Source organism: Carica papaya, chromosome 3, assembly GCF_054855325.1.
Source record: "Carica papaya isolate Zhongbai chromosome 3, ASM5485532v1, whole genome shotgun sequence".
Lineage (NCBI taxonomy): Eukaryota > Viridiplantae > Streptophyta > Magnoliopsida > Brassicales > Caricaceae > Carica > Carica papaya.
Genome location: NC_142311.1, coordinates 14,861,240 through 14,886,866, shown reverse-complemented (window position 1 = coordinate 14,886,866; position 25,627 = coordinate 14,861,240). Strand labels below are relative to the sequence as shown.

General features: G+C 33.3%; 1 protein-coding gene and 1 pseudogene across 4 annotated transcripts; both read left to right on the top strand.

Annotated features, from left to right (window-relative positions):
* The first annotated feature begins 206 nt into the window (after nucleotides 1–206).
* Nucleotides 207–3,529, top strand: LOC110808288 (uncharacterized; annotated as a pseudogene). The gene is made up of 4 exons (XR_015817852.1): nucleotides 207–1,126; nucleotides 1,411–1,818; nucleotides 2,293–2,898; nucleotides 3,161–3,529. The product of XR_015817852.1 is annotated as an uncharacterized LOC110808288 (transcript).
* An 8,121-nt stretch (nucleotides 3,530–11,650) lies between these two features.
* Nucleotides 11,651–18,980, top strand: ECR1 (E1 C-terminal related 1). Of its 3 annotated transcripts, none has more exons than XM_022033713.2 (9): nucleotides 11,651–12,009; nucleotides 12,141–12,304; nucleotides 14,357–14,559; nucleotides 15,784–16,016; nucleotides 16,131–16,193; nucleotides 16,273–16,329; nucleotides 16,722–16,843; nucleotides 17,614–17,731; nucleotides 18,293–18,980. In XM_022033713.2, exons 1-9 carry the CDS (start codon nucleotides 11,908–11,910, stop codon nucleotides 18,578–18,580), a joined length of 1,350 nt encoding a protein of 449 aa, XP_021889405.2. In that variant the 5' UTR covers nucleotides 11,651–11,907; the 3' UTR covers nucleotides 18,581–18,980. The 3 variants fall into 3 exon arrangements, with proteins under 3 accessions (XP_021889405.2, XP_021889406.2, XP_021889407.2); XM_022033714.2 differs by having other exon boundaries at nucleotides 12,103–12,304; XM_022033715.2 differs by lacking the exons at nucleotides 11,651–12,009; nucleotides 12,141–12,304 and having other exon boundaries at nucleotides 14,419–14,559; nucleotides 15,531–16,016.
* Nucleotides 18,981–25,627: the final 6,647 nt, after the last annotated feature.

Below are 25,627 nucleotides of genomic sequence, written 5' to 3'. Positions count from 1 at the left end.
TCTTAAAAATAATTATTTTTTACTAATTAATAATTACTTGCTAATAAATCTAAGTTTGTTATGTTGAAAATTTTTTTCTTGATTAATTAGAGGCTCTAATTTTTTGGAAAAAGGTTACACGATCAATAACCAATCTAATTAAGCCACGTGTCACACCTGCATCGTCTAGGGTTTATGGAGAATTATGCGTTACGGTTTATATTTTGTATTATTTTGTCGTAAGAATATTGATTCAGTATATACTGCTAACAGGTGGTCTTCGTCGTCAACAGGATTTTGAGGATACGTTCGGCCTGTTGCTAAGATTACCACGGTTCGTCTCCTTCTTGTCATTGCTGCAGCTAGGCATGGGCCCTGTAGTTGACCGGTGTGAGCACGCCGTTAGCACACTACCGAGTACTAGGAGTACACTAACGAGAGAGGAACTACGAGCAGAAGTCACTGTGCTACTTAAAGATATTGCGTATAAATAAAGAGGAGTCAGTCTCGTGAGCGGCCGAGAATGTTTATGTCAAAAGGACCAACGGCGATGAAGGAGAAGGAGGAGGAGTAGGAGCTAGCTTTAATTGAAGTAAGGCGGAATCGAAGCGAAGAAATTCTGAACCAAAGTTTATTAACTCTCTTGAGGCTAATCACTTCAACTTAAACTATGGGCAAGAAGAAATTCATCGACAAGAAAAAAGCTGCAACTTTTCAGTTACTTGCTCGCGATTCGTCCGATCCCAATTACAATGACTCACCTGGCAGCGACCGTATCTTTGTGCGAGTCGACAACAGTAACTACACGATGAACAGCTTTTTTAATGATGATAGCTGCGACAGAGGTAGCTGTCAACACGGCGATGATGATAATGCGATATTCTCCTATGCTCCTGAAGATAATGATGGCGGAGATGACGATGATCGGGTTTTTGGAAATCCGACTGCGTTTAACGGGGGAATTGCTGGGGCCGCCAGGGGAACGGGGCTGCCGGAGTATGTGAGGAGAGAGATTTTGCAGTTAGGGTTTCCCGATGATGGTTATAATTATCTGATTCACTTCAGAGAGATTAAGGATACCGGTGGGGGTTCGGCATTTTATCAGAATCCTAAGGCCAGGCTTGATCAGCTTCCTCATGATGTTAAGGTTGGTCTATTTTCTTCTTTTTTTTTTCTTCCCCTCTGGTCTTCTCTGCTATAATAGTTATCGGTTTGGTTGATTAGAAAGTGGAAGGAAAATCAAAACTAAAAGGGAAAAAGAGAAGATCAATTCACAGCTTTTCATGTTATCAATTTTTATTCCCCCTGAAAAGTACAGCATGTTAATAAATTCAATTAGACATTCTCATGCGCTGCTTCTGTGAACCATGTTTACAGTCAAATACTTTTGTTGTGCTTGTTTTTCACGCATATGATGCTTCTAGATTGCAGATTTCTCAAGTGAAAGGCAATTCTGATGAGAAATCTATTTATGGTATAGCCTCCGGAGCCGTTAATGTGAGGGTGCAGAAAGCTGTTGATCCTGATGTGACTGCATTGCTTGATGATAGTGATTTATCCAGGTTTGGTTCTGATGTTGAGGACCTGGAAGAGGATTTTGTTGTTCAAGCAAATCTTCCGGAAGAAGAGGGGAAGGATTTAGATATAAGAAACAAGCTCACCTTGGCTGAGGAACTTGAGGCAAGCAATAAAAGAGACTATCCTACTTTTAGTCATCATGACAATGCCTTTCGCCTTGTTGACTTGGATGAAGAAAATAAACAATCCACGAGTGCAGGAGATAATTTTGCTAGTGAGAAAACAAGAGTTTATCATCTTTTAGATGAGCAATTTGATTTGGTGAGACTTTTGTCTGTATCATAACATTTCTCTTTCTTGTTTGATGTGTTGAGGATCATTCAGTTTTCATCATGAGCACTCCATTCCTCAGATTAACTAGCAAAATATAGTAACACCATAATATGGTAATTTGCTGTCTTTAGGAATCATCAATTTTGTATTGTACCCAAAATTGCAAATTTATAACATTTTATCTCATTCGAAGTTTACTATGTATGCTACCACCTGCATCAAATGCCAGTTTAGTATCTTTTTTGTTATTTCTGTTTTTTTGGGCAAAAATTGTAGTGTCTCATCTTTGTTGAAACAAATTCCTTCTAAAATACGTAATGTCTGCATTTGATGAAAAGAAAACATATTTTATTGCCTGTTGAACTATAGAGTTATTTTGTAGCTTTTCCTGGGCCTATGAGTTTTGAAATATACATTTGTTTGTGTGTGTTTCCTTCGTAAACTTAGTACTCCATGCTGCAGCTTGAACTTCAAGAATATGGTTCCACTAATGATGATGACTATGATGATTACGTAGCTGAAGAAGAAGAAGAATCTCTTGCAATGAAGATAAAAAATTCCCTTAATGACCGTGCAATGGATGATATTGAACTTGATGAAAAATATGTGGGTCCTGCAGATTTATTGCATAAAAATGAGAAAGCAAAAGATAAAGAGTTACTAGAATCTGCTGTTGATGTCATTCGCCGTTGTGTGGAATATGCTGAGAAGTATGAAAATGAAAATGAAGATGAAAGAGTGGTTGTTGTTCAGGAAAGCAGTGATGAGTCGGAACAATGAGATTGCGAGACCATTGTTTCTACATATTCAAATCTTGACAATAATCCTGGAAAAATTGAAGCTCCAGGAATAGCCATGAAAAAGAAGCTGGCAGAAACTGTCTCCAGATCCTTGCATTCCAGCAGCAATGCAATATCCCTAAGAGGAAAAGAGAAGCTTCCAGTAGACTTTTTGCCTCGTAGAAAGACTGGCACAAAAGAAATAAAGGATGTGTGCAGCTTGAAAACTGAAGTGCCGAAGAGGAAGCCACGTGGACAGGAGTCAAAAGATGAGAAGAGAGAGCGAAAGGTATTATTACTTCTGGCTCTTTTATGTGCTTGTGTGTGTGTTTGTGTGCATGTACAAGCGAGTGCCAGTAACTGATAATTCAGTGCCTATTTCTGTTTAACTTCTTTTCCTGGAAGATTGCACCATGATGACAGACTTTTAAAAGAAACAAATTGTATTAGATTGTCTATAAGTGCACTGCATGTTTTGAAATACTCTGGCTTTTAATTGTTGATACTTCAATTGTTGATACTCCAGACAATATAATGTTAATTGGATGCAGGCTGCTGTAAAGGAGAAACGGCATGAGGCACTACGAATGAAAAAAGAAACTAGTGGGCTGTACAAGGAAACAGCACGACGTGCTCAAAGAGTTGCTGCTATATCTGGGCCTTCTTCTATTCATCTAATGTAAGTAGGGTAGTTATTGAATGATTCTTCCTGTTGAAGTTAATACTGAACTAAGTTCTATTAAAGTTAATGTTGAAACAAATTTTTGCATGAAATTTGACGAGTGTAAGAAACAAGTAGTAGAAGACAGGCAATTCTCGGATTTTTCGGTCGAAATTCTTTCCTCGATCATCTTATTAAGAATATCTCGTCTAGTATGAAGGAGAACTCAATATGAAATAAACGGAATGCGCATTCACATTTCGATAGGACCAAAACATTTGACTCCTTGAATTGCATGTCACAATCATGTTACTTTTGGATCTTCCTCGACAGTCGCTTTTGGATTAGTAGAAGGATGATCAGTTGAGCAAATGATATTAATTCTCCGTGTGCAAATCTCACTTTTCATTCAAATAAACAATTTTGGTTTTTTTGTTTCCTAATTCCACTTGTGGAAATATTGATTCTCCATTCTATATATACGTCTATATGTATATACATTTCTATATAGGTATATAAAATCCACCCCTGCAACTGCAGATTTAAGAGAGTTTTGTCTTCATCTCAGAAGACCCACTTAAAGTTACATGAGTTTGATTTTGAGCTGAGATTTGAACTCAAAAAATATTGGTATACAGTTAATCCCTAGCATTGTTGTGGACGGTTGGAGAATCCCATAGTGGGCTCTTCTCACTCATATTTTAGTATTATGTTCTCCATGAAAGTTTTGTCGCTTAGTTGGACATTTACCATGATATAACAATGAAAGAAGATGCAAGAAAAAGACATTAAAACAGCACGGAAGAACATGGTTGAGCTGATGGGAAAAAAGAAGACTGGTAAGTGTGTGTAAGTTTGGAATTGTTTATTGCACTTGAGATAAAGAAAGAGGGTGAATTGATATTAGAAAGGTGAGCTTCGGATGTGTGAGAAACTGGAGCAGCATAGCCTCTGCCAGAGGTGGGTGTCGGATTCCTGATGCCGCAATCAGCATGGACTGGGGGTTGAAGCTGATCTTCTTGCTCGCCTTTTTACCCTTGAGTGCTTGTGGCAGTGGTGATCCTGGTAACAGTTCCTTGTTGCCTTGGTTGTAGTAAAGGGCGCCATCCATATAATAATGAACATTGTCACACGCAACCTGTGCACAATATGTCTTAGTTAGGTTTGCCATGCTTCTTCTTGTATGGGAACCGAATGGCTTCTGTGTTTTATTTATTCAGTTCCCAGGTAATATATCCTTGGTTTTTCACACGCAACGAAATGGAGGAACATCGCTTTTGCATGAAGGTTTGATTTATGTATCTGGGCATAACAAGGCAGGAGCAACAGCTTTATCTCGTTCTAATTGGACGCATGCTGCACAAATAAAATGGAAAAGCTGGAGAGGCTTTGGGAGGGGGATAAGGAAAGAATGGGAGTAATTTTGATCTTCATAGTAAATTGTAGAACCTGAGTACTTTTGATCTTCATAATAAATTGTTTGTTTTGTTTTCACTAGCAATTTTACTGAAAACTTCTCAATAGTTTTGTCAGATTACAAAAATCACTTGATTTTTACATCAAACAAAATCTATCATATTTTACATATTCTTATAAATTTTGGTCATCTCTTATTTTATAACAAAAATTGATAAAAGATTTACCTTAAATGTGACAATGATATAATCGTTTGCACGAAGACAGACAAAAAATTGATGGTATATAACCTGTCAATGCTAGATAAATCAGAGCTCCCTTGCACATCTTAAATATGATAAACTGTTGTTCTCTTTTACTTGAAAATTGTGTTTTAGGCTCCCCCCAAAAGGTAGTCTTTTGAAGCCTTTGAAATATTTAATTAATCAATCTTCTTTAGAGATCTAAAGAGAAGACAATTTTCACTGCCATGGGATTTTACCGAGTTCGTTCAACCTTTTTTTTTTTTCCGCTCTCTCTCTTTTTTGAGGAACTTCCTTCTTTCGTGCATTGGTGTTGTTACAAGGATGGTAGTTTCTTTTTTGTTTCTTAGGTTTGTATCATGAAATTTACTTTTCCTTATTTTTGCCTCTTGTTTTAGCTCGAAAATCTGGTAATAAAAACTGATTAACTTATGTCACTGGATGGGTGGACACACACCTTGCCATCTGATACCTTTCAGATATAGAATATTTTATTATAGGAGACTAATACATATTTTAATATCTAATCTCAACTTAAGAATATATTTCCATCAAATACTTCAAACATCTATTTATTTATTATTTTTTGCTTGTGCGTTATAATTGTTATAGCTTATTAACTCACTCTCACTACAAACATTAAGGAAAACGATAGGTATACGTATTGGTTTTGGCTATTTATTTTTATCAATTATGCTTGTTTCAATTTCTTTTATCATGCTTCATTACATTTAATGTATTTGTCTTAATTTTTCTTTTTTTTTTTTTTACCTACATGATATTGTGAACCCCAATCTTAGGATGTAATTTGGGAATAAGTAGGACGCATATGTAATTAGAACATGAAAAACTGTGCCTAGAATATTTTTTTTAAATATTCTTCAAGAAACCTTAAGCCGGGGCTTTGTTGCATGCACCATCATCTCATGAGCTCGTTTTTGTTCATAAATCATCTTGTTTCTATTTTTTTTTTATTTGAACTTAATCCTACTTTTTGCAACTTTATGATTAAGGAAGGAAAAACTATAACAGTTCCAAGAAAAGACCTTTATTGTGTATTTTTAAAGTTTGAATTTTTGACTTTAAAAATACTTATAATTGTTAAATAGCAGCCTTACCTACAGAAAATTTAGAGTATTTTAAATACCTCCCTTATAGGATTATAGCACCAAAGAACGACTGTTAACGATTAAATTCTAGATCCTTAAAAGAATCACTATTTGTTATGGTCAAAGTAGGAGAGACGAACATAGGATTGGAGCAGGAGAGACGAACATGTTTGTTTTGCTTAATAGATCTTGTAGGGGCTTAGTTTAAAACAATTGGAACTCATCTTTTTTTTTTTATCATGTAACTTCTAAATCAAAATTTATTCCAACTTGCCAAAAGACTTAACAATGAACACAGATTGGAGGAACTTAATTAGTTTAGTAATAGTCTGATAGGAAGTACCCGTAACAAGTATTTCATCAACGTAAATAAATAATAAGAGTTACGCTTTAGTGTGATAAATAGAAAAAAAGATGTTTAAACTTTGGGCCCAAAGAAGTCTTTAGATTATAAAAACGTAATCAATTTCTAAAACTAGGCTCATAGAACCTATTTTAAACCATAGAAATTGACTACATAAAGGCACACTTGGATGGAGTATATGGTTTAAAATAGGCTCCATGAAGCGTGTGCCTTAATGTATACGTAATAGCTCACACTGAATTAACATAGTAAGTGAACATATACATGAAGACACACTTAGATGGACTCTATGGCTTAAAATAAGCTCCATAAAGTTTGTGTCTTCATATATATGTAACAACTCACCCTAAATTAACATAGGTAAACCAACATATACATGAAGGCACACTTAGATGGATTGTCTTTGCTCTCTAGTTTATTTAATGAGAGTTTAAATAAAAAATTACTAAATTAAATTCACTTTTAATGATATTACTGATAAATAGATTTAAACTCTAAATAATAAACGAATCTTTATAAATTTTAATATTAGAATCTTTCCTAGGAAATCAAGATATAAAAAAGACGTAAAATCCTTTGTTGAAAGATTATGTACAAAAGTCTTATAAGCATGTATATTGAAGAAGAAAGAATGCTAATATTTGTTATTTATGTTGTCATGGGAATGAATATTATAATCATAACTTCATTTAATGTCATCTAATAAGAATTTTGTAGTTCAATTTCAATTATTTTAAAGATCTTGAGATTGATTTTATAGAAGATTTATTGAAACTTTTTCTCAAAAATATGAATTCATCCACTAAGAATAAGAATTACAGGCAAGTAATTAGAAAATTGCAGCTTTTTTCTTGTCGATGAATTTCTTCTTGCCCACAGTTTTTGTTAAGTGATTGGCCTTAAGAGAGTTAATAGACTTTAGTTGAGAGATTGACGACAAAAGCCACTTATTAGCAGTTTATACTGAATCAATATCCTTATGACAAAATAATACAAAGATATAAATCCAAACACATAAATCTTTATATACCCTATATGATGCAGGTGTGACATGTGGCTTAACTAGATTGGTGATTGCTTGTGTAACCTTTTTCCATATAGATCAGAGTCTCTAATTAATCAAGAAACAATTTTTCAACATTACAAAACCGATTTATATCCATTCAACGTTTTTATGAGAATTCTTTATATGAATTAATGTTGTTCTTAGTTAGTTTATTTATTATTTTAAGAATTGTATGTTAAGCTATTATTTTTTCTTGCTTTCATTCTTTATTTTAGTAGTTAAGATTTATAAAGTCAAAATTAATTAGCTTATGTTACTGCATTGATGTGTTACCCTTCCTTATTAGCTATTTTTTAAAATTATTTTTTTAATTAAAAATTGTATGATTTGATATCTATTCTAATTCTGAATGAATTAGTGAAAATTGCTTTTGGATTCTTAAATTTTTTTTATTGTGATAAAATACTAATAAATAATTACTTGTTGATAAATCGATTTTGTTATGTTGAAAATTTGTTTCTTGATTAATTAGAGACTCTAATCTATACAAAGGTTACACGAGCAATCACCAATCTAGTTAAGCCACATGTCACACCTGCAGCGTCTAGGGTTTATGGAGAATTATGTATTTAGATTTATATCTTTATATTATTTTTTATAAAGATATTAATTCAGTATAAACTGCTAACAGGTGGTCTTCATGGTCTATCTTTCAACCAAAGTCTACTAACTCTCTTGAGGCTAATCGTTTAACTTAAAAACTATGGGCAAGAAAAAATTCATCAACACGAAAAAAGCTAATAAGAGCTCCCGTGCCGTCTAGACTTCTTAAATATGATAAATTGTTGTTATCTTATAAATCTTGAATGGACTGTGTTTATTTGAAAATTGTGTCTTAGGCTCCCCAAAATTAGCCTTTTTAAGCATTTGAAATATTTAATTAATCAATCGTTAGAGACCTAGTGGGAACAATTTTCATTGCCATGGGATTTTAGCGGTTCAACTTTTTTTTTTTGAAGAGCTTACTTCTTTCATGAATTGGTGTTGTTATAAGTATGGCATGTGTGTGTGTGTGTGTATATATATATATTTGTTTCTTAGGATTGTATTATGAGTTTTTTTTTTCTTGCTTTTGTCTTTTGTTTTAGTTCGAAATCAGTAAATCAAAACTAATTAATCTTATGTTACTAGATTGGTGTCCACATCTTGCCATCTAGTATCTTACAAAAATAAAATATTTTATTTAGATTAATACACGTGTTAATATTTAATCTCAATAAAACATATTTGTAGCAATTTCCATCAAATACTTGAAACATTTAATTTTTGGATGTTTTTGTTTTGGCTATTTTTTTAAATCAAAATTTTCTTTTTTAGTTGCATAATATTAGGTACCAAAGAATGACTATTTACCCTTAAAGGGATCCCTACTTGTTCTGGTCAAAGTAGGAGAGACATAGGGTTGAAACACAATTTACATTCTACATGTTTGTTTTGGTTAATAGATCTTGTAGGTACTTAGTTTGAAATAATTGGAGCTCATTTTGACCATGTTATTTCTAAATTAAAATTTATTTCAACTTATTAAAAGACTTAACAATAAACACATATTAGAGGAACTTAATTAGATCAGTAACAGTGTGTGATGAAATATCCGTAACAAGTATATCTATTATCAATGTAAATAAATATAAATGAGAGTTATGCATTTAAGTGATATTATAGAAAATGATGTATCAGCTTTAGACCCATAGAAGCTTTGGATTATAAAAATAGAGTAAGTTTCTAAAACTAGGCTTATGGAACCTATTTTAAACCATAGAGTTCTTTTTTTAGTTTGCACGAATGAAGAAATTCATCATTGATGAAGTCTTGTAGTTGATACATATAGACAGTCTCTTGAAGATCATCATGTATGAAAGTATTAGGAATACTAATCTAATGCACCTCTCATCTTATAAATATTATTATAGTTAAAAAAGACTGATTGTGGTAAATTTAACTGTAGGATTGAAAGCTAGTCTAAGTTTTTATTTCGATTGTATTATTCAGTCATAATTTTAAATATTTTTAAATAATTATTTAATTATTTTTAATTTTGTAAACCCATTTATTACAAAAAAAAAAATTACATTGTAGAAGACAAGAGACAAAAGCCCATGTCTAGTTTTTGATCAATGCATTAGACTCCTGACACATGACATTTCTCTAATTTTAATAAGACCTGACTTTTGAATAGGTAGAAGGCTTATCTGACAAGTTATTTGTTAAATATGTATGCCATTTAACCATTGTACAAGGTCTTAAGATTATTTTGTGAATACAATTGGGGGGTGAATCAGCTGAGGATTTAGGAGAGGAATTATAATTACTAAGGTCAACAACCAGTTTGAGACCCAAACCTGTAATGATTGCTCAAAATGGGTTCCTAAATTGCTTGGAGTAAGGGATGCAAGATTATGGTCTATAGAAAGGTTTGTGATAATGGTACAAGAGGTGTGGGTCTACATTAGATAATATTACTTGAAGAAGCATGTTTCACTACTGATGAAGGGTGTGTTAGTAAGCTCTAGCCATGATACAAAATATTCTATAATCTTATAGAAATATTAATATATGTTGTAGCAAAGAGAAATGAAAATTTATTAAAATAAGTGTAATACATAAGATATTATCTATTGGTAATACAAACAACACATGTTAAAATTGTCAATAGCATAAACAAAATACGTTCAATGACGAAGAAATTATGATTTTTTATGAATTGGGCTAAAAAAACATAATATTTTCTTTGGAAAGAAATCCTAAAATCTGAAACTATCCACTTTAAAAGAGCATGCAAAATGGTGGATAATGGGTTTACTATTACTAGTTGGAAAGACTTTTGGTTCTTTATATTCAAAGAATTTGGCTAACATAGGTTAGCCAACATATACATGAAGGCAAACTTGGGTGATGTGTGTGTTTGCTCTCTAGTTCGTCTAATAATAGTGTAATTAAACTAATTCCTAATGATATTTTTGATAAATGAATTTGGACTTAAGATAGTAAAGGAATCTTTATAAGGTTCAATGTTGGAACCTTATCTAGGAAACTAAGATATGGGTAAGGCGTAAGATCCTCTGTTGCAAGATTTTGCATAAAAATCCTCTTCACAAGTATATTGAAGAAGAAAGAATGTTATCTATGTCTTGGTGGGAATGAATATTGCAATAATAACTTTATCTAATGTCATCTAGTAAGGTTTTGTAGTTAAATTTAAAATATTTTAAACATAGAGTTTTTGGGATTACTTTTAAAAGATCTACTCAAACTTTTTTCAAGAATATGAATTTATCCACTAAGAATAAGAATATTCTAGATGTTTACACATTTCTAATGCTACATTATCCATGGAAGTGAAGAATCAAATTACAGACAGAAACCGTTGTTAATCTTTATTTTGATTGAAATATTGTTTATAATTGCTTCAAGGTGCTCTCGATATAATCCAACCCATTTTTTTTAGTAGGTTTTCAATTGAAGGATGAAGGTTGTGATCATTAAGGTGACACAAATTATGAAATAATTCTATAGAAATTTTAATTTTTAATTAAAAAAAATAGGAGAGTTGTCACTTATCCTATTAAAAAATGGATCAAACATTATTATTACACTGATTTTTTTTTTTCTTACAAAAGTTTTAAGATAAAATAATAAAAAATAAAAAAATATTAAACATCTATTTTATAATGTATACGTAATAATTTAATCATAATTTACATATAAATTTTAGAAAAGAATTTTAAAATATATGACAAAAATATAAATAAATAAGAAAATAAAATAAAATGTAACAAGAAAAAATAGGATTTGAATGAGTTTATCAAACTTTAATCTTCTATTGTTTTCTTTCATTTTGGTAAGTTATCGTAAAAGAATATTTTTCACCTCAACACCATGGGTAACTTCTAATAAATCACAATAATAATTGTAATATTTGTAAAGAGAAATATTAAATTAACAAAAGGGACAAACTGTGGCCAATGGTTTTAGACGATGGGGTGTGGGGGCAGGAATTTGGGTTCCATAAAGAGAGTTAAAAAGGAGTTGGGCTTTGAAATGAAATAAAAAACGAAGAGATAAGAATTGAACTCGAATTATCAGACTTTATAATAAAAATATCTTGGTATTTTTTATGTTATTAATCTTAATCAATAATTATTTTGGGCTGAATTTGAACAAGCTAAGCATTGTTTTCAAGGACCCATTGATGCGTGAGCCGACACCCACCCCTACGCGTAACATCCAAGCTTAACCTCTCCTCCTTCACTCTCTCTTGCACTGAAACTTGCTCTTCTCCATTACCAACCTAACAAACCAAAAAACAAAAAAAAAAAAAAAAAAAGGAGAAATCGCTCTTCTGATACCTCAAAGTAGACGAATTTCAGTCTTCTGTGCTTTTACCTTTCTCAATTTAAAAGTTTTATCACTGTGATAGAGGGCGACGGAGGGACTGCAATGGCAGAGTCAGGTTCCGCGAAGAGCCGAACCAGGGACCTGGACAAACTCCTTCTCCGGCCTGGAAATCTCGTCGGTTCCACCTTCGAACCCGGCACCGAAGTCAGTCTCAGCCTTTCTACCCTCCTCCTTGACATTTTCACACACAATTAATTTGCCATTATGCTTTATTAATCCGATTGTTCTATGTTTCAGTTTTGTTGTCTGAAACTTTAGTCTGGGATTTGTTGCAGTTGAGGGACGACCTGCACAAGTATGCGCGAGTCCTAGTCGTAGGTGCTGGTGGGTTGGGGTGTGAGCTTCTCAAGGACTTGGCTCTTTCGGGTTTCCGAAATCTGGAGGTCATTGACATGGACCGCATCGAGGTCTCCAATCTCAATCGCCAGTTCCTTTTCAGGCAATTTACTTCTTTACTCACTTCATTTTTAATTTCATTGGATTCATCCCTTATTTTCTTTCCAACCATTGAGTCTAATGCTAATAATGTCCATTGATACCCCTAATTGTCATATGATATTACTAAAGGAGAATTATGGAGGAAGATGGAGAAATAGAGTAGAAAAACAGCTTTGTTCCTAGTTCGTTATCTACAAAGTACTTTAAAAGATGAGTTCTACCTTATGTACCTAACAGCCTAGCATTCTAACTAAACCCAAACCTCTGAACTTCGTTCTTACACATAAAAGTACTTCACTCAGATGGGTTACTCATTGGCCATTTTAGCTCTACTGTGCTCAAGCAAAACTGATGTAGGAGAAATAGGGTATATTTGTCCAATTAGGATTTTAGAGAATAAAAAAAAAACCTAAATATCACACCTAGGGTTTCTCTTAGACATTACATCTAAAAAGTCTCAAGTAATACACTTCAGAATTTGATTGTATCACAAGACCAAGAAAAAGAGAAACCCTCAAAACATATTATTAAATACTTGAATTTCCCAATTAGTGAAATTACGACCTATTTATAATAATCTTTAAGCAACATTTCCTAAATACAATTAAAACAAAAATTAGTAAACTATTAAGATTAGAAATACTAATCCTAATAAGAATAAAAAACTAATACTAATAATATTATGAATATTAATAAGAATAGAAATCCTAAATTACTGAAACTATAATAATACTCTTAAATAATGTAATAATAGACTCCTAAGTTTTATAGTTGTTTTGCATTTAATATAATTGCAATTTCTAATTTATTTAGGAAGTCTAGTGCTAACCGATGCTGCATCAAAAACCTGCAACCTGTTAGCTGGACCAAATAATTTATAGAGATGAAATTTGTTATATCACCAAGCATCAGTAAAGAGACTCCAAACAAACAGAGATGTCTGGACAGCCTATTTGTTTCGCATGATTGATTGGAATGTGAGCCTGAAATCTTCACCTAATACAGACGACTTGAGCCTCAACCTAAGACTTACACGGAAACCTTGTGATCTAAAAACATATTTGAGAATCCTAGTTGGGGCTGCCAGTAGAAGATCCATAGCAAAAATCAGGATTTTCAAGATTTTGTCCAATACATTTTTACAAATCCCTTCGTACTCTTACAGCTTCTCTGATGCACCTTGTCATCTTCACCATCACCAGCTATGGTTGATGGCAGCTAAATCCTCCATAAACACTTACAGGGTCTCCAAATTGAACTCTATTTGGATAAATTTCCTTGCAAATCTTCATTTGCAAAGTAACCAGCCAAAACATCAACCAAAATTATCAGCCCAAGAATCTGCCTAGCTTTATGTTCTCTTGCAATTTCTTCTGATTCTTTTTCATTATAGATTAGGGATTGTCTAAAGTAATAAGGTTGATCAAAAAGTTGGTTTATTGAAAATATGTTGCTGTTCTTTCAATCATTGTGTTTTTTGATATGTATCTAGGTTCAATGTAAATTTGGTCAAGAAAAGGTGGGGTTTGAGTGAAAATTGAATGAGAAAAGAAAAAGGAATTGGGTAGCTAGGTTGGTACTTAGACACCATTGAAATTAAGAAAAGAGAATAAAATACAAAGATAGAGAAACAGAGAGAACAAACACATAGAGATAATAACGAGAGAACAAACCATTCAATTTTCACTCGTCTTACAACATGTGTTATTCCTCTTATACCTAATAACCTAGCTTTATAACTAATCCAACTATTCTACGTCATTCTTAGACATATCAGGATATTTGACAATCTTTCTTGAAAGGTCTAGGTCAATTATATCGTTTCGGTTGAAGTTTTACTAAGAATTGCATAACCTTCATCCATGCTTTTAGTAGAAATTATGGATTAGATCTGGCTATCTGTATTTTTCTTCATCCGTGCTTGTCAGTGATTACCCAGGAAGCAATTAGCATTTGCAATTTACTTGCTTTAGTTTGAAATTTTCTTTGATGTGTGTCTTCAGTGGTTTTGTTTACACCTCATTAGATAGTTGGCATCATCTTGATGTTCTAGGCTTGAAGATGTTGGTAAACCAAAGGCAGAGGTAGCTGCAAAGCGTGTCCTGGAGAGAGTTAGCGGTGTGAACATTGTGCCTCATTTTTGCCGAATTGAGGACAAGGAAATCGAATTTTATAATGATTTTACTATTATTGCCCTTGGCCTTGATTCTATTGAGGCTCGGAGCTATATAAATGCTGTAGCTTGCGGTTTTCTGGGTGAGCATTCTTAATTTATTCTGTATTTATATAATCTGTATAGCTTGCTATATTTATGCATATGTAAGTATCTTTCTAGTTTTCTGCAGCTGCAGCTACCTTTGTTGCTTTGTGCATTAAGTTTTAAAATAAGTTGTCTCTATAAAGATTTTTATTTCCAAAAATAAAAAAAGGGGGCATTGGGAGTGGGTAAATGCGATAGACAGTTCATTCCCCTTATGGTTTTGTTACAGCTTAGTTGGTTTAATTCCCTTTCCACTCTGAGCCAACTCCTGCACTTTGTTCTTTGAGTCTGTCCTGATACGTAGAGTTATGTCATGATTTTCTGCTTAAATTGCCTTTACTCCCACTTTGATTCTTTGGAATTTTCAGTTTGTGTTTTTGGGAGTGGGAATGACTTAGGACATGAAAATCATGTTGGAATTCGCTAGATGAAGCTTTATATGAAAGTAAATGGTTATTATCAGAAAACGCTATGTTAAAAATTTTTTTTAATCAGAAAATGCTTTTTATGTTTATTTTATCCATATATCAGAATTCCTCATTGTGTACAAAATCTGAACCATATTCTAATAAATAAGATGAAAATAACAGTATCATTTACATTCAACAGCATCTTATAAAACTTAAAGCATATTCTCTTTTAAGTCTTTTTATTAACGCATAATATAGTCACAAATCATGTCCTTGTCATTCTTGTGGTGCTATTTCATACATTTTACAAATTCATAGAGCTAAAATGATTCAACTGAAAATAGAAAGAGCAGTTTGATACAATGATAAAAGCACAAGGCGGTTTGTAATATTAACAAAAAACCTACATGTGCAACCCGGTTGGTAATATAATAAGAATTGAATCAAGTGGGACCTTAGTTCCTTTGTCTATAAAAGGAAGACTCTGGGCCTAAAGCTTTTTTTCTTTGATGAAGCATAAGGGTGTGTTATGTATGTCATGACTGGCTATTGTATAGGGCATAGCTATGAGGCTTGAATGCTTCAGGAATTGGAGATTTGAGGAATTGCTTTTTGTTGAATATGGAAAGGTATCTGTGAGCCCTTTTACTTGCTCATTTGCTTTTTCCTTTTGGGAAACACTATTAAGTCAATTGCATATCTGCTTCTTCTCTTGTGCACTGAAGAACTATGACATCTTTTTCAAATTGACTTCTTATAGTCTTCTTGAGCTTTTGATGTGGTTTAACATCATATTACTGGTAAACCTAGCGTATGATGAAGATGATAATCCACGAGAAGAAACAATCAAACCTATGGTGGATGGTGGTACAGAAGGTTTCAAGGGTCATGCTAGGGTTATCATGCCAGGGGTTACACCATGCTTCGAGTGTACTATTTGGCTTTTCCCCCCTCAAGTGAAGTTTCCCTTGTGTACACTTGCTGAAACTCCTAGAACCGCTGCTCATTGCATTGAATATGCCCATCTAATTAAATGGGATGAGGTAATCAATATACTATTCTATTCCTATTTATTTTGAAAAAAAAATTGTTTGGTGGTCATTTGACAATATCTTGCTTTAATCACTATACTTGCCTATCATGCTTTTGATTTGTAGGTTCATAATGGAAAAGCTTTTGATCCTGACGATCCAGATCATATGAAGTGGGTTTACAACGAGGTTAATTTAGTGTTATACATTTTTCCTTGCAATATTAATGTTTCTTTGGTTATTTTATTAATGCTGTCCAAATTTCTAGGCTGTCAAGAGAGCTGACCTTTTTGGCATTCCAGGAGTTACATATTCTCTTACACAGGTATAACACATAATTCTAGTAAGTTCATCTTTGTGAAGCTATTTTTCTTCTCCTAATTGCAGCCTGGCTGGCTTTCTCGTGATAATTGCCAATTCATGGGTAATCTTTTCTTTCTAAAATGCATTCACATAAATGTTTAAAACGTATGCGTTTTACAGACCGTGAAAGGAGAAGTGGGTAATCAACCACTTGGCATGCACATACTCAAACAACAGAAGAATGAAAAGTCAATGAGTCCCTTAAAAAAAGCAGACTGCATCTGAAGTTTTGATTATTTGTCTTTTTTGAGTGGCTTTCCCTCCTGCCTTTTCTCCTTTTACAAATGATGAGAATCCCATATACTATTTTGCCTTTATTTAGGACTAAGCAATCAATCCTTTTTTCATGGACAGGGGGTTGTAAAAAATATTATACCAGCAATTGCTTCTACAAATGCAGTTATTTCTGCTGCATGTGCACTGGAAGCCTTGAAAATTATGTCAGGATGCAGCAAAACTCTTTCAAACTATTTAACGTATGTCCAACTGTTTCTTCTACTTTTACAGAGAGTTGAAGTTTTTGTTATAGTCTTCATTTTTCTCTGACAGCATTCAGAAAGATTTATATAGTTATCAAACCGTATATGGTGAATCACCTTTATTGCATTACAATTCTAGGATCATTGCTTCTTTGACTTTTGGCATGAAAAGACAAGGAAATGAAGGGAACAGTTACAAAAGAGATCTATTTCTTGTCTGTTATATATGTTTGAAAACTGTAACATAAGAGAGATCTTATATATTGTTAACTGCAGACTTGGGATTTCAATGTCCTTGTAAATGGCTGCTTTATGGGTATTTCAGACTTTGGATTATATTAGCAGCAGAATTGTTTTTCCAGTTTGGCGTCTTTGTAAAAGAATTCCATGTAAATTTTGGATTTGTTGCAAACATAACATGAAATTCCATTTGAGCTTCAATTTTTGTCATTTTAGGTAGTATCTTCATTATGTTTTAGTTAAAATTACTGCAGATTTGTAAATGACTTCCACAGTAAGTTTAGAACGTAGCCTTAATTGTTAATTCAGGGGTCTTTCTCCTTGGTTCTACTTGCTATATTTTGGCCAAAAAAATGTTTGAGCTCAGAACTAATAAGTGAAACTATGAACATGTTACTACATTAAATTCAGAAAAAAGTTCATTGCTAAATCTATAGTTAATGGGTAATGATTTCTCAATTTGTTTCTCTCTGTTGATTGGACAATAACATCTCAACAAGCTGTACTTATGACTCATTCTTTGGCAGGTATAATGGCGGGGAGGGTCTCCACACTAAAGTGACTGAATTTGTGAAGGACAAGGACTGTCTTGTATGTGGTCCAGGTGTTCTAATTGAGCTGGACGTTTCAATTACTCTACAAAAGGTTATGTTCTTTTCCGATGATTACAAATTATTTTTGCTTGGTAGATGGACAATGCAGAACACTTAATTCTTCTATTTCTGGAAATTTTAATGCGTGTTCCTAGTGGGAACTTTTTACTCATGGCTGTTGTGAGGTTGAAAACATTTATTTTTGGGCCATACTAATTGTTATAATTTACTGAATCAAAAGAAAAGCATGGATTCACAAGTTATCAGATGAACTGAATGCCCTTTTTTGTAGTGAAAAGGAGAAGTTTCCAGAAGCTTAATCTTCAACATGTGAAAATCTAGCTCTATAGGAGCAAGGATAGTATGTTTTATGTCCTCAATTAAGAGTAATGTATTTCTAAGGGAAAAGACTGTGTCTCTCGTTTTTTATAACTATTGTTGAGAATTTTTATTGTTGAATTCCATCAGCCATATTCTTCTTATTTCTCTTCTGTTCTTTAGGGCTGTTATCTTATATTTTTTTCTATAATCCTTTTCAATGATGTTGGGTAGCATAAACTTAGTGTTAGTTCTTTCTGTCTATTTTTTATTAATTCATTTTATACATAAGCAGTTAATTGATCAACTTGAAGAGGACCCTAAGCTGCTGATATCAAAAGCGAGCATCATACATCAAGGGAAAAATCTTTACATGCAAGCACCTCCAGTTCTGGAAGAGATGACGCGATCAAACCTAAGTCTACCACTTTACAATCTTATGGGAAAAGTCTCAAAGGATGTTATTCATGTGAGTGGCATGGCTAGCAAGAATGACAAGAAAATCTCATGCCTGAGAAAATTGCGAGTTGTTTTCAGGGGAATTGATGGGGTGACAGATATGGATATGGCTGGTGGGGCATGATTTGGATATGAGAAACCAGATTCTTAAGAACTTGGAAAGGCAATGCCGGAACCTCTCAAAGCACAAACTGATATATCTTCTATAACCACCATTCCCTCTGGTCCCTATTTGTGTTGCCTTTTGCTCGTCCGGGAATTATGTCAGTGAATTGTAGACATGAATCAGGTGAGGGTAGGTATTATTTATATTGAGAAGAGCAGTTTGAAATGTCAATTTCTGACCAGGAGGAAATGAAACGTTCAGAGTCTATTTGAACTTTATGGTTAGTAGAGTATCTACTTCAAAGATGCACACTTAAGGTTATAAAACTCTTCCTGCATATCATTTAGATTTGTCTGAACAAAATGTTTGAAGTGCATCTGTTGAAGGTAAACAAAGAAAAAGCAATTTTCATGTGGCATTGGGTTCTTGATTCTTAACTTGTAAATACTCCAATGACATCTGTGATATGTGACGTGATTTTACATTGCCTTCATGAGTAGGTACATCCTAGGGGTGTCTGATAAAATTAATTAATTTTTTTTTTTTTTCTAATTTCATTTGAAATTTTTATAACAGAGTAAGAATTTTGTGAAATTTTATAACTTATGAAGAAAAATATGTGATGTTTAAATATTTTTATTTCTTGTGACATATAATTGAGACAATTTATTTATCTTTGTGTTGACAATAAGATGACTAATTAATTTGTTATGTACGTGAATGATATATGATAATATTTGAAAAAAAATATATAATTTATTTAGAAAACTACAATTCAAATGAAATAAAAACAAATACATCTGAAGTTGTATTAGTTAAATGATTTACAGTCATTGCATATGGGTATCCAATGATATTCGATATAAATACATACACACACAATCAAAGGGTTGAAAATTACTTAGCCGCTGAACTTAAAAAAAAAAGAAAAAAAGAGAAGAAGAAAAAAACATTTTCAAATTGACAATTTGAATGGATTCCCTTTATGGGGACAACAAAAATTCCCCCAACCAAAATATGATCAGATCCAATCTTGGCATTAACTTTCAGATCTTAATACAATCAATTCAACGAGTAATAAAAAAAATAAAAGAGAATGATATAATGCTCAATTATAGTAGAGTGATAAAAGATCCATGACCAATAATGCTGTGGCCAAGAGGGGCTCCTGAGCCAGCCGACAAACCGTGTGGACCAAATTCTTCACTCTACTTCTTCTTTCTCTGTTTGCTCTCCCATCACAATCCACAACTACTTGTTCTTAAAGACTTAATTAAATGGGCAATACTAGTTTCATGGGACTTGTTTTTGGTTCATAAAATGTAACTTGGTCTTACTTATATATTATCTCTTTAAGTTTCTGTTTGTACTTTCAATCATTGCTCATGACTATATTAGTGAGTTAAAATAAATACATGTTCCACTTTTATTACAAGTGGGCTTACACAAGATTTACTTGTCTTCTACTTCACCCATTTCTCGAAAAGAGGGGAGACGATATTAGTTTGCTCATTTAGGATTGGAGATCTAAATCATGACTAGAATTTCTAACTTTGTGGTGCACTGGATCATTAGCCAATCCAATGAAGCTTAGAACAAAAAAAATCAACCAATCACCAATTTGCTAGTCACAACTATACTTATTGAAGATTTAGTTGCCCAAACTTGATGGAAGATATCATAGTACAATCAGACGAACAAAACCCAACTGGAAAAAAACGAAAGTTCAACAACAAGAGCAACACATCTCGTCCCCCTCCAACACTATGTGAAAAGAATAGTTAGTGTTCACACCCAGAGGAAAATAACCCAAAAAAATAGTACTCAACCCATTTATAAGCAATATGAACTAATATAGGCAATAAAATGTACTAACCATTTGACAACACAAAACAATGAATCGTGGGAGAATACTTGAAGAGGATAATTGTGGAATTTAAATCATGCTACAATATTTTCTTGTATTTACCAATAGCCTTCATAAACTTCTCTTTGCAAATAACCAAATCAACAACATGGCTAAACGATTAACAAAAGCAAAATATTAACAATAAATAGGGGGAATGTGAGAACCTTAAATGATAATGCTTTAGTGATCACAATAATTATAGGGACACATAAACTTTGCCAAATCTTGATAAAAGATTTCAGGTTGATCGAGATTCTCATTTAGGGAACCTTTGCCCAAATGGACATATCTAGTAAGTGCCTAAAAAAATCTCTTTATCCTTGGTAGGAATTCGACATAAAATGATGCTAGTAAAATGATCGATATCACTACAGCAAAAATATAGGAGTATCTAAAACAAATCTCATTGAACTTGAGGTTTCTAGTGGTAGGTTGAGCCAATGTAGAAAGAAATCTTAGATTGAGTTGCCAACATGCTTTGAATGCAGTTATCTCTATATACCTTATGTTCATGAAGTCCTTTACGCTCTTGGGACCGAACATGTACAAGTGATCAACATTCATCAAGAAAATGTTATAGAAGTTCTTAAAAAAGAGAATAATAAAAAAGAACCTTGAAAAAAAGCTAAGGAAAGCCTAAGCCTATAAGAGCCTCTATCTATATTACCTTTAAAAGAGTGTATCCTAAACTAACTAAGGAGATTGGAGGATAGAATGAAGAATACCAACAACAAATGAAAAATGCCCCCACCTAGAGCATAACATACATGCCTATAATACACCCTAAAGTGGTCAATATAGACTAAACAAGTAACCGTATTTCCGAATCAGTAGAATAAAAATTATGAAACTTTACCTCAGGCAAAAAAATGAAACTTGAGAAGAACTAGATAAACGTCTGAAAGTCAATTTATATGAGAAGTTAAATAAATCAAATTGCTAATTAATATGGTGTTCTAAAAAGGAATAATGGAAAATGAAACTTCGTGTGGATTTTACAAAACATTATGATGTGGAGCCCAAGATCAACCAACGTGATCAGAAACTCATATAATTTCATTCAAGGCACCAAAGAAATTTAATCTTATGAAAGCTCTCCCTGTTTAACCCTCTATTAAGAATGATAAGAAGTAAGATCACTAAGAAACAAAGAATTAAAAGAAGAATGGAAAAACACCACAAGTAATTACCTTGATAAATAGATTTACTCCTTACTTAAAAAGAATGATAAAAATACCTCCCTTGAATAAGACTCACAATATTATTGATTTTAATATTGAATGCTTACAATGAAGACTTAGTTGCCTATTTATAAAGTAATTCATGTGAATAAAAAGGTAATAAAAATTTCCTAATTAAAATTACAATTACATATAAAATTAGTTAAAATTTAAAGTCTAAATTCCTAATTAGGTGTAATTACATAGGGAATTAATTAAAATTAAAGTTTTAAATTCCTAACTAGGTGCAATTACATAGAAAATTAATTAAATTTAAAGTCCAAATTCTTAACTAGGATAGATATGGTCTTTCCTATTTTCTTGACTGATTACTTCCTTTTCTTACCCATTTCTATCATGTGCTTGAAGCAAGTTGATAGACCATTATACTCTTGGGTTAATTGGTTGGGTAGCTTATTTCTTTAGGTTTTTTTTAGTGGATCCAAACCCATCTTCCTCATTAATCTAAGCTTGGATAAAGAGTTGAAAAACTTGTTCTAATCCTTGAGTTTGGCTCCTTGTTATGGGCCCACTTGACATGATGATGTCTCTTCCAAGTAACCCAAGATGATCCATGCTCACATCATCTCCCTTCTCTTCAAGAGGATTCATCCTCGAATATAGACCTACATCAAAAAAGGAAAGGTCAGCAACATTAAAGGTGGTGGAAATGTCATACTTAGGAGGTCTATCTTGTAGGCGTTGTCATTGATTTGCTTCAAGATCTTGAACGGGCCAGCTCCTCTAGGGTCTATTTTTGATTTTCGTTATTTAGGAAATTTTTCCTTCCTCATATGGACCCATACCCAATATCCAAGTTGAAATTTGACTTGTTTTCTCCCTTTATTGCTTTGTGGGCATATGATTCGTTCTTTTTCTCTAAGTGTTCCCATGCCTTTTTGTGTATGATTTTGATTAATTGTGCTCTTTGTTGTCCATCCAGATTAACAAGTTCCTTCAAAGGTAAAAGAGTTAAGTCAAGTGGGGTTAGTGGGTTAAACCCATATATAATCTCAAAAGGAGATAAGCTCATGAAAGATTGAATAGTCCTGTTATAAGCAAACTCCATCAAAGGTAAACACTCTTCCCATGTTTTTAATTTTACCGCCTTTAATAGGGCTCCTAGAATCCTATTAATTACTTCTGTATGTCCATCTGTTTAGGGGTGACAAGCAGTGGAAAATAATAGTTTAGTCCCCAATTTGTACAACAAGACTCTCCAAAAGTGACTTACGAACTTTACATCCCTATCACTAACCATGGTCCCGGGGACACTATATAGCCGCACGACATCACTGAAAAATAGATGGGCTATATTTGTTGCATTATATGACACGCTATAAAGTGTGCCATTTTACTAAACATGTCCACTACAACGAATTACTATCACTTCCTTGCTTAGTGCTTGGTAACCCTAACACAAAATTCATATACACATCCATCCATGGTGCTAACAAAATGGGTAACAGTGTGTACAGTCTGTGCAGTAAGGATTTAGACTTGGCCTACCCACATTCAATACACTTTTCACACACTCACTCTATATTCCTGCGCATGTTAGGCTAGTAAAAGTGTTCTTGTAAGATATTTAAAGTCTTAGCTATCCTAAAATGTCCCATGAGTCTGCCACTGTGACTCACGTATTAACAATTCCTGCTGGGAGCATACAGGTATGCACAGTTTTCCATCTTTAGATAGAAACTCATCGTGCTTATAGAACTTCTAGAAGACACATTTTTCACATACTACATAAATAATAGTAAAGTCACTATCACTAGGATATAATTCCTTAATATATTCAAAGTCTAGCAATTTAGAATTAAGAGTTGTAAGTAATACATACCTCTGTGACAATGCATCTGCTACAATATTGTCTTTACCTTTCTTGTACTTGATGGCATAAGGAAATGTTTCAATGAATTCCACCCATTTACCATGTCGATGGTTGAGATTACTGCGTCCTTTTAGATGTTTTAACGATTCATGATCTGTGTGGATCACGAACTCCTTGGGCATGAGATAATGCTGCCATACCTTTAATACTCTCACTAGTGCATACAATTCTTTGAGATGAGATAGGTGTTTTACCTTTATAGTTAGGTGTGACCAGCTTCTCCTTCTTTGCTTCAACTCCCTTCATTTCCTCTTTCTTCGGCCATCTTGAGTTAAATGTAGGAGTGGTATGGAATGTTCTCTTACCTTTACTCTTTAGTTGTCTCTCAATCTTCATGGCTATGTGGACCATGTCCTCCACTTCCACATAGTGTTGTAATTCCACCATGTTGGCGATATCTTTGTTGAGACCCCCGAGGAATCTCACCATGGTTACTTTAGGATCTTCTTCTATATTAGCCCTGATCATAGCCATCTCTATTTCCTTATGGTAGTCCTCAACGGACATAGACCCATACATTAAACGCTGTAACTTTTGAAGCATCTCTCTATAATAGTAAGTGGGTATGAACCTTTTTTGTATGATTGCTTTCATCTCTCTTCAGGAGGATATTGGTTGCTCTCTATTATGCCATCTAGTGAGGAGTAGTTAATCCCACCACACTAAGGCGTAGTTAGTGAACTCTATCGCTGCTAGTTTAATCTTCTTTTTCTCGTGGTAGTTATGGTAATCAAATACTAGTTCTACCTTCCTCTCCCACTCCAAGTATGCTTCAGCATCATTTCTACTGTTGAAAGGTGGTATTCTCATCTTGATGGAGCTGATATTTCTATCCCTCATTTCTTCTCTCCTCTTTACCCTATCGTCTGTTTCATCATTAGAGGACCCGACCTCATCCTCATGGTGTTGAGTCCTAGGCTGTCTGGTGTTTGAGGTCCCGTGCCTTGCCTCACTTCAGCCACCACTTATATTATTCACCTTTTTATTGACTTGTGTAAGTTATGCTTGTATAGCCTCCATAATGTCTTATGTCGGTAGGGCTTTGGTGCTCGCTTGACATCTATAGAAAAGAGTTCCCTGTCGAAGAGGTTAGTAATAACAAATAAAGACTCCTTATTGGTTCTCTCGTATTTTACTCACTTGGCTTTTACCTTATGATATTCTCACACGCTTTTGTCTTTTATCTTTCTATCTCCCACTCTTAAGTTGAGTGTTGGATAGATCTTCTTGAATCAAAGTATTCTCAAATATTGTTTTAAAACATCGCAAGGAGTCCTATAAAACAAATACTGCATCAATACTAGAAGTAAGAGTGTAACACACAGAGGAAGAGATAGTGTGTTATCAATTACGATAAGCTCTAAGATGAAATTTATATGCTTAGATGTATTAGGGAACTAAAGTATAGAACAATAAAAGAAATTGAGAGTAGAAAAAAAATTGACGGTCTACAGAAGATGTATGGATTCGGTATTGCCCTAAGAAAAAATCGAAAATATATTCCTACCAATCTATTCCCGATGTGCATTGCGTTTTATATAAAAAATATAATCTTTAATGAACTATGCAAGTGTGAATACACGTGGTTGTAAAAAAATTGTAGAATAAAAGGGGCTTTTGCCTTATAAAGAGGTGGTTCTTACATTGTTTCAAAGGAGGATAGTTGAGTACCAAAAAGGTAAGTACTTTCCTGATGGGATTTCTTTCCTTTATTTCATTTCTTTTCTCTCTTTTTTTTTGTTTTATTTTTCTCTTTTTTTTTTCCACATGAAATAAAATTGTAAGAAAAGTATATTAAAAAAAAGAATCAATACTCAACAATGATTTTATCAAGCCAAAAAAGCGTCAATTGATGTTATGTTTTACTTGGATCGATGTATGAGGTAATCTTTTTTTTTTGAATAGATGAACAAAAAATAAATAAATAAATAAACGGTGTAAGAATTTAAAAGTGCAAAAAAAAAATAGTAGGTTTAGATGGAGCCAAAGCTCTGATATCAATGATGAGGAACCTGGGATCAACCAACGTACTCAGGAACTCA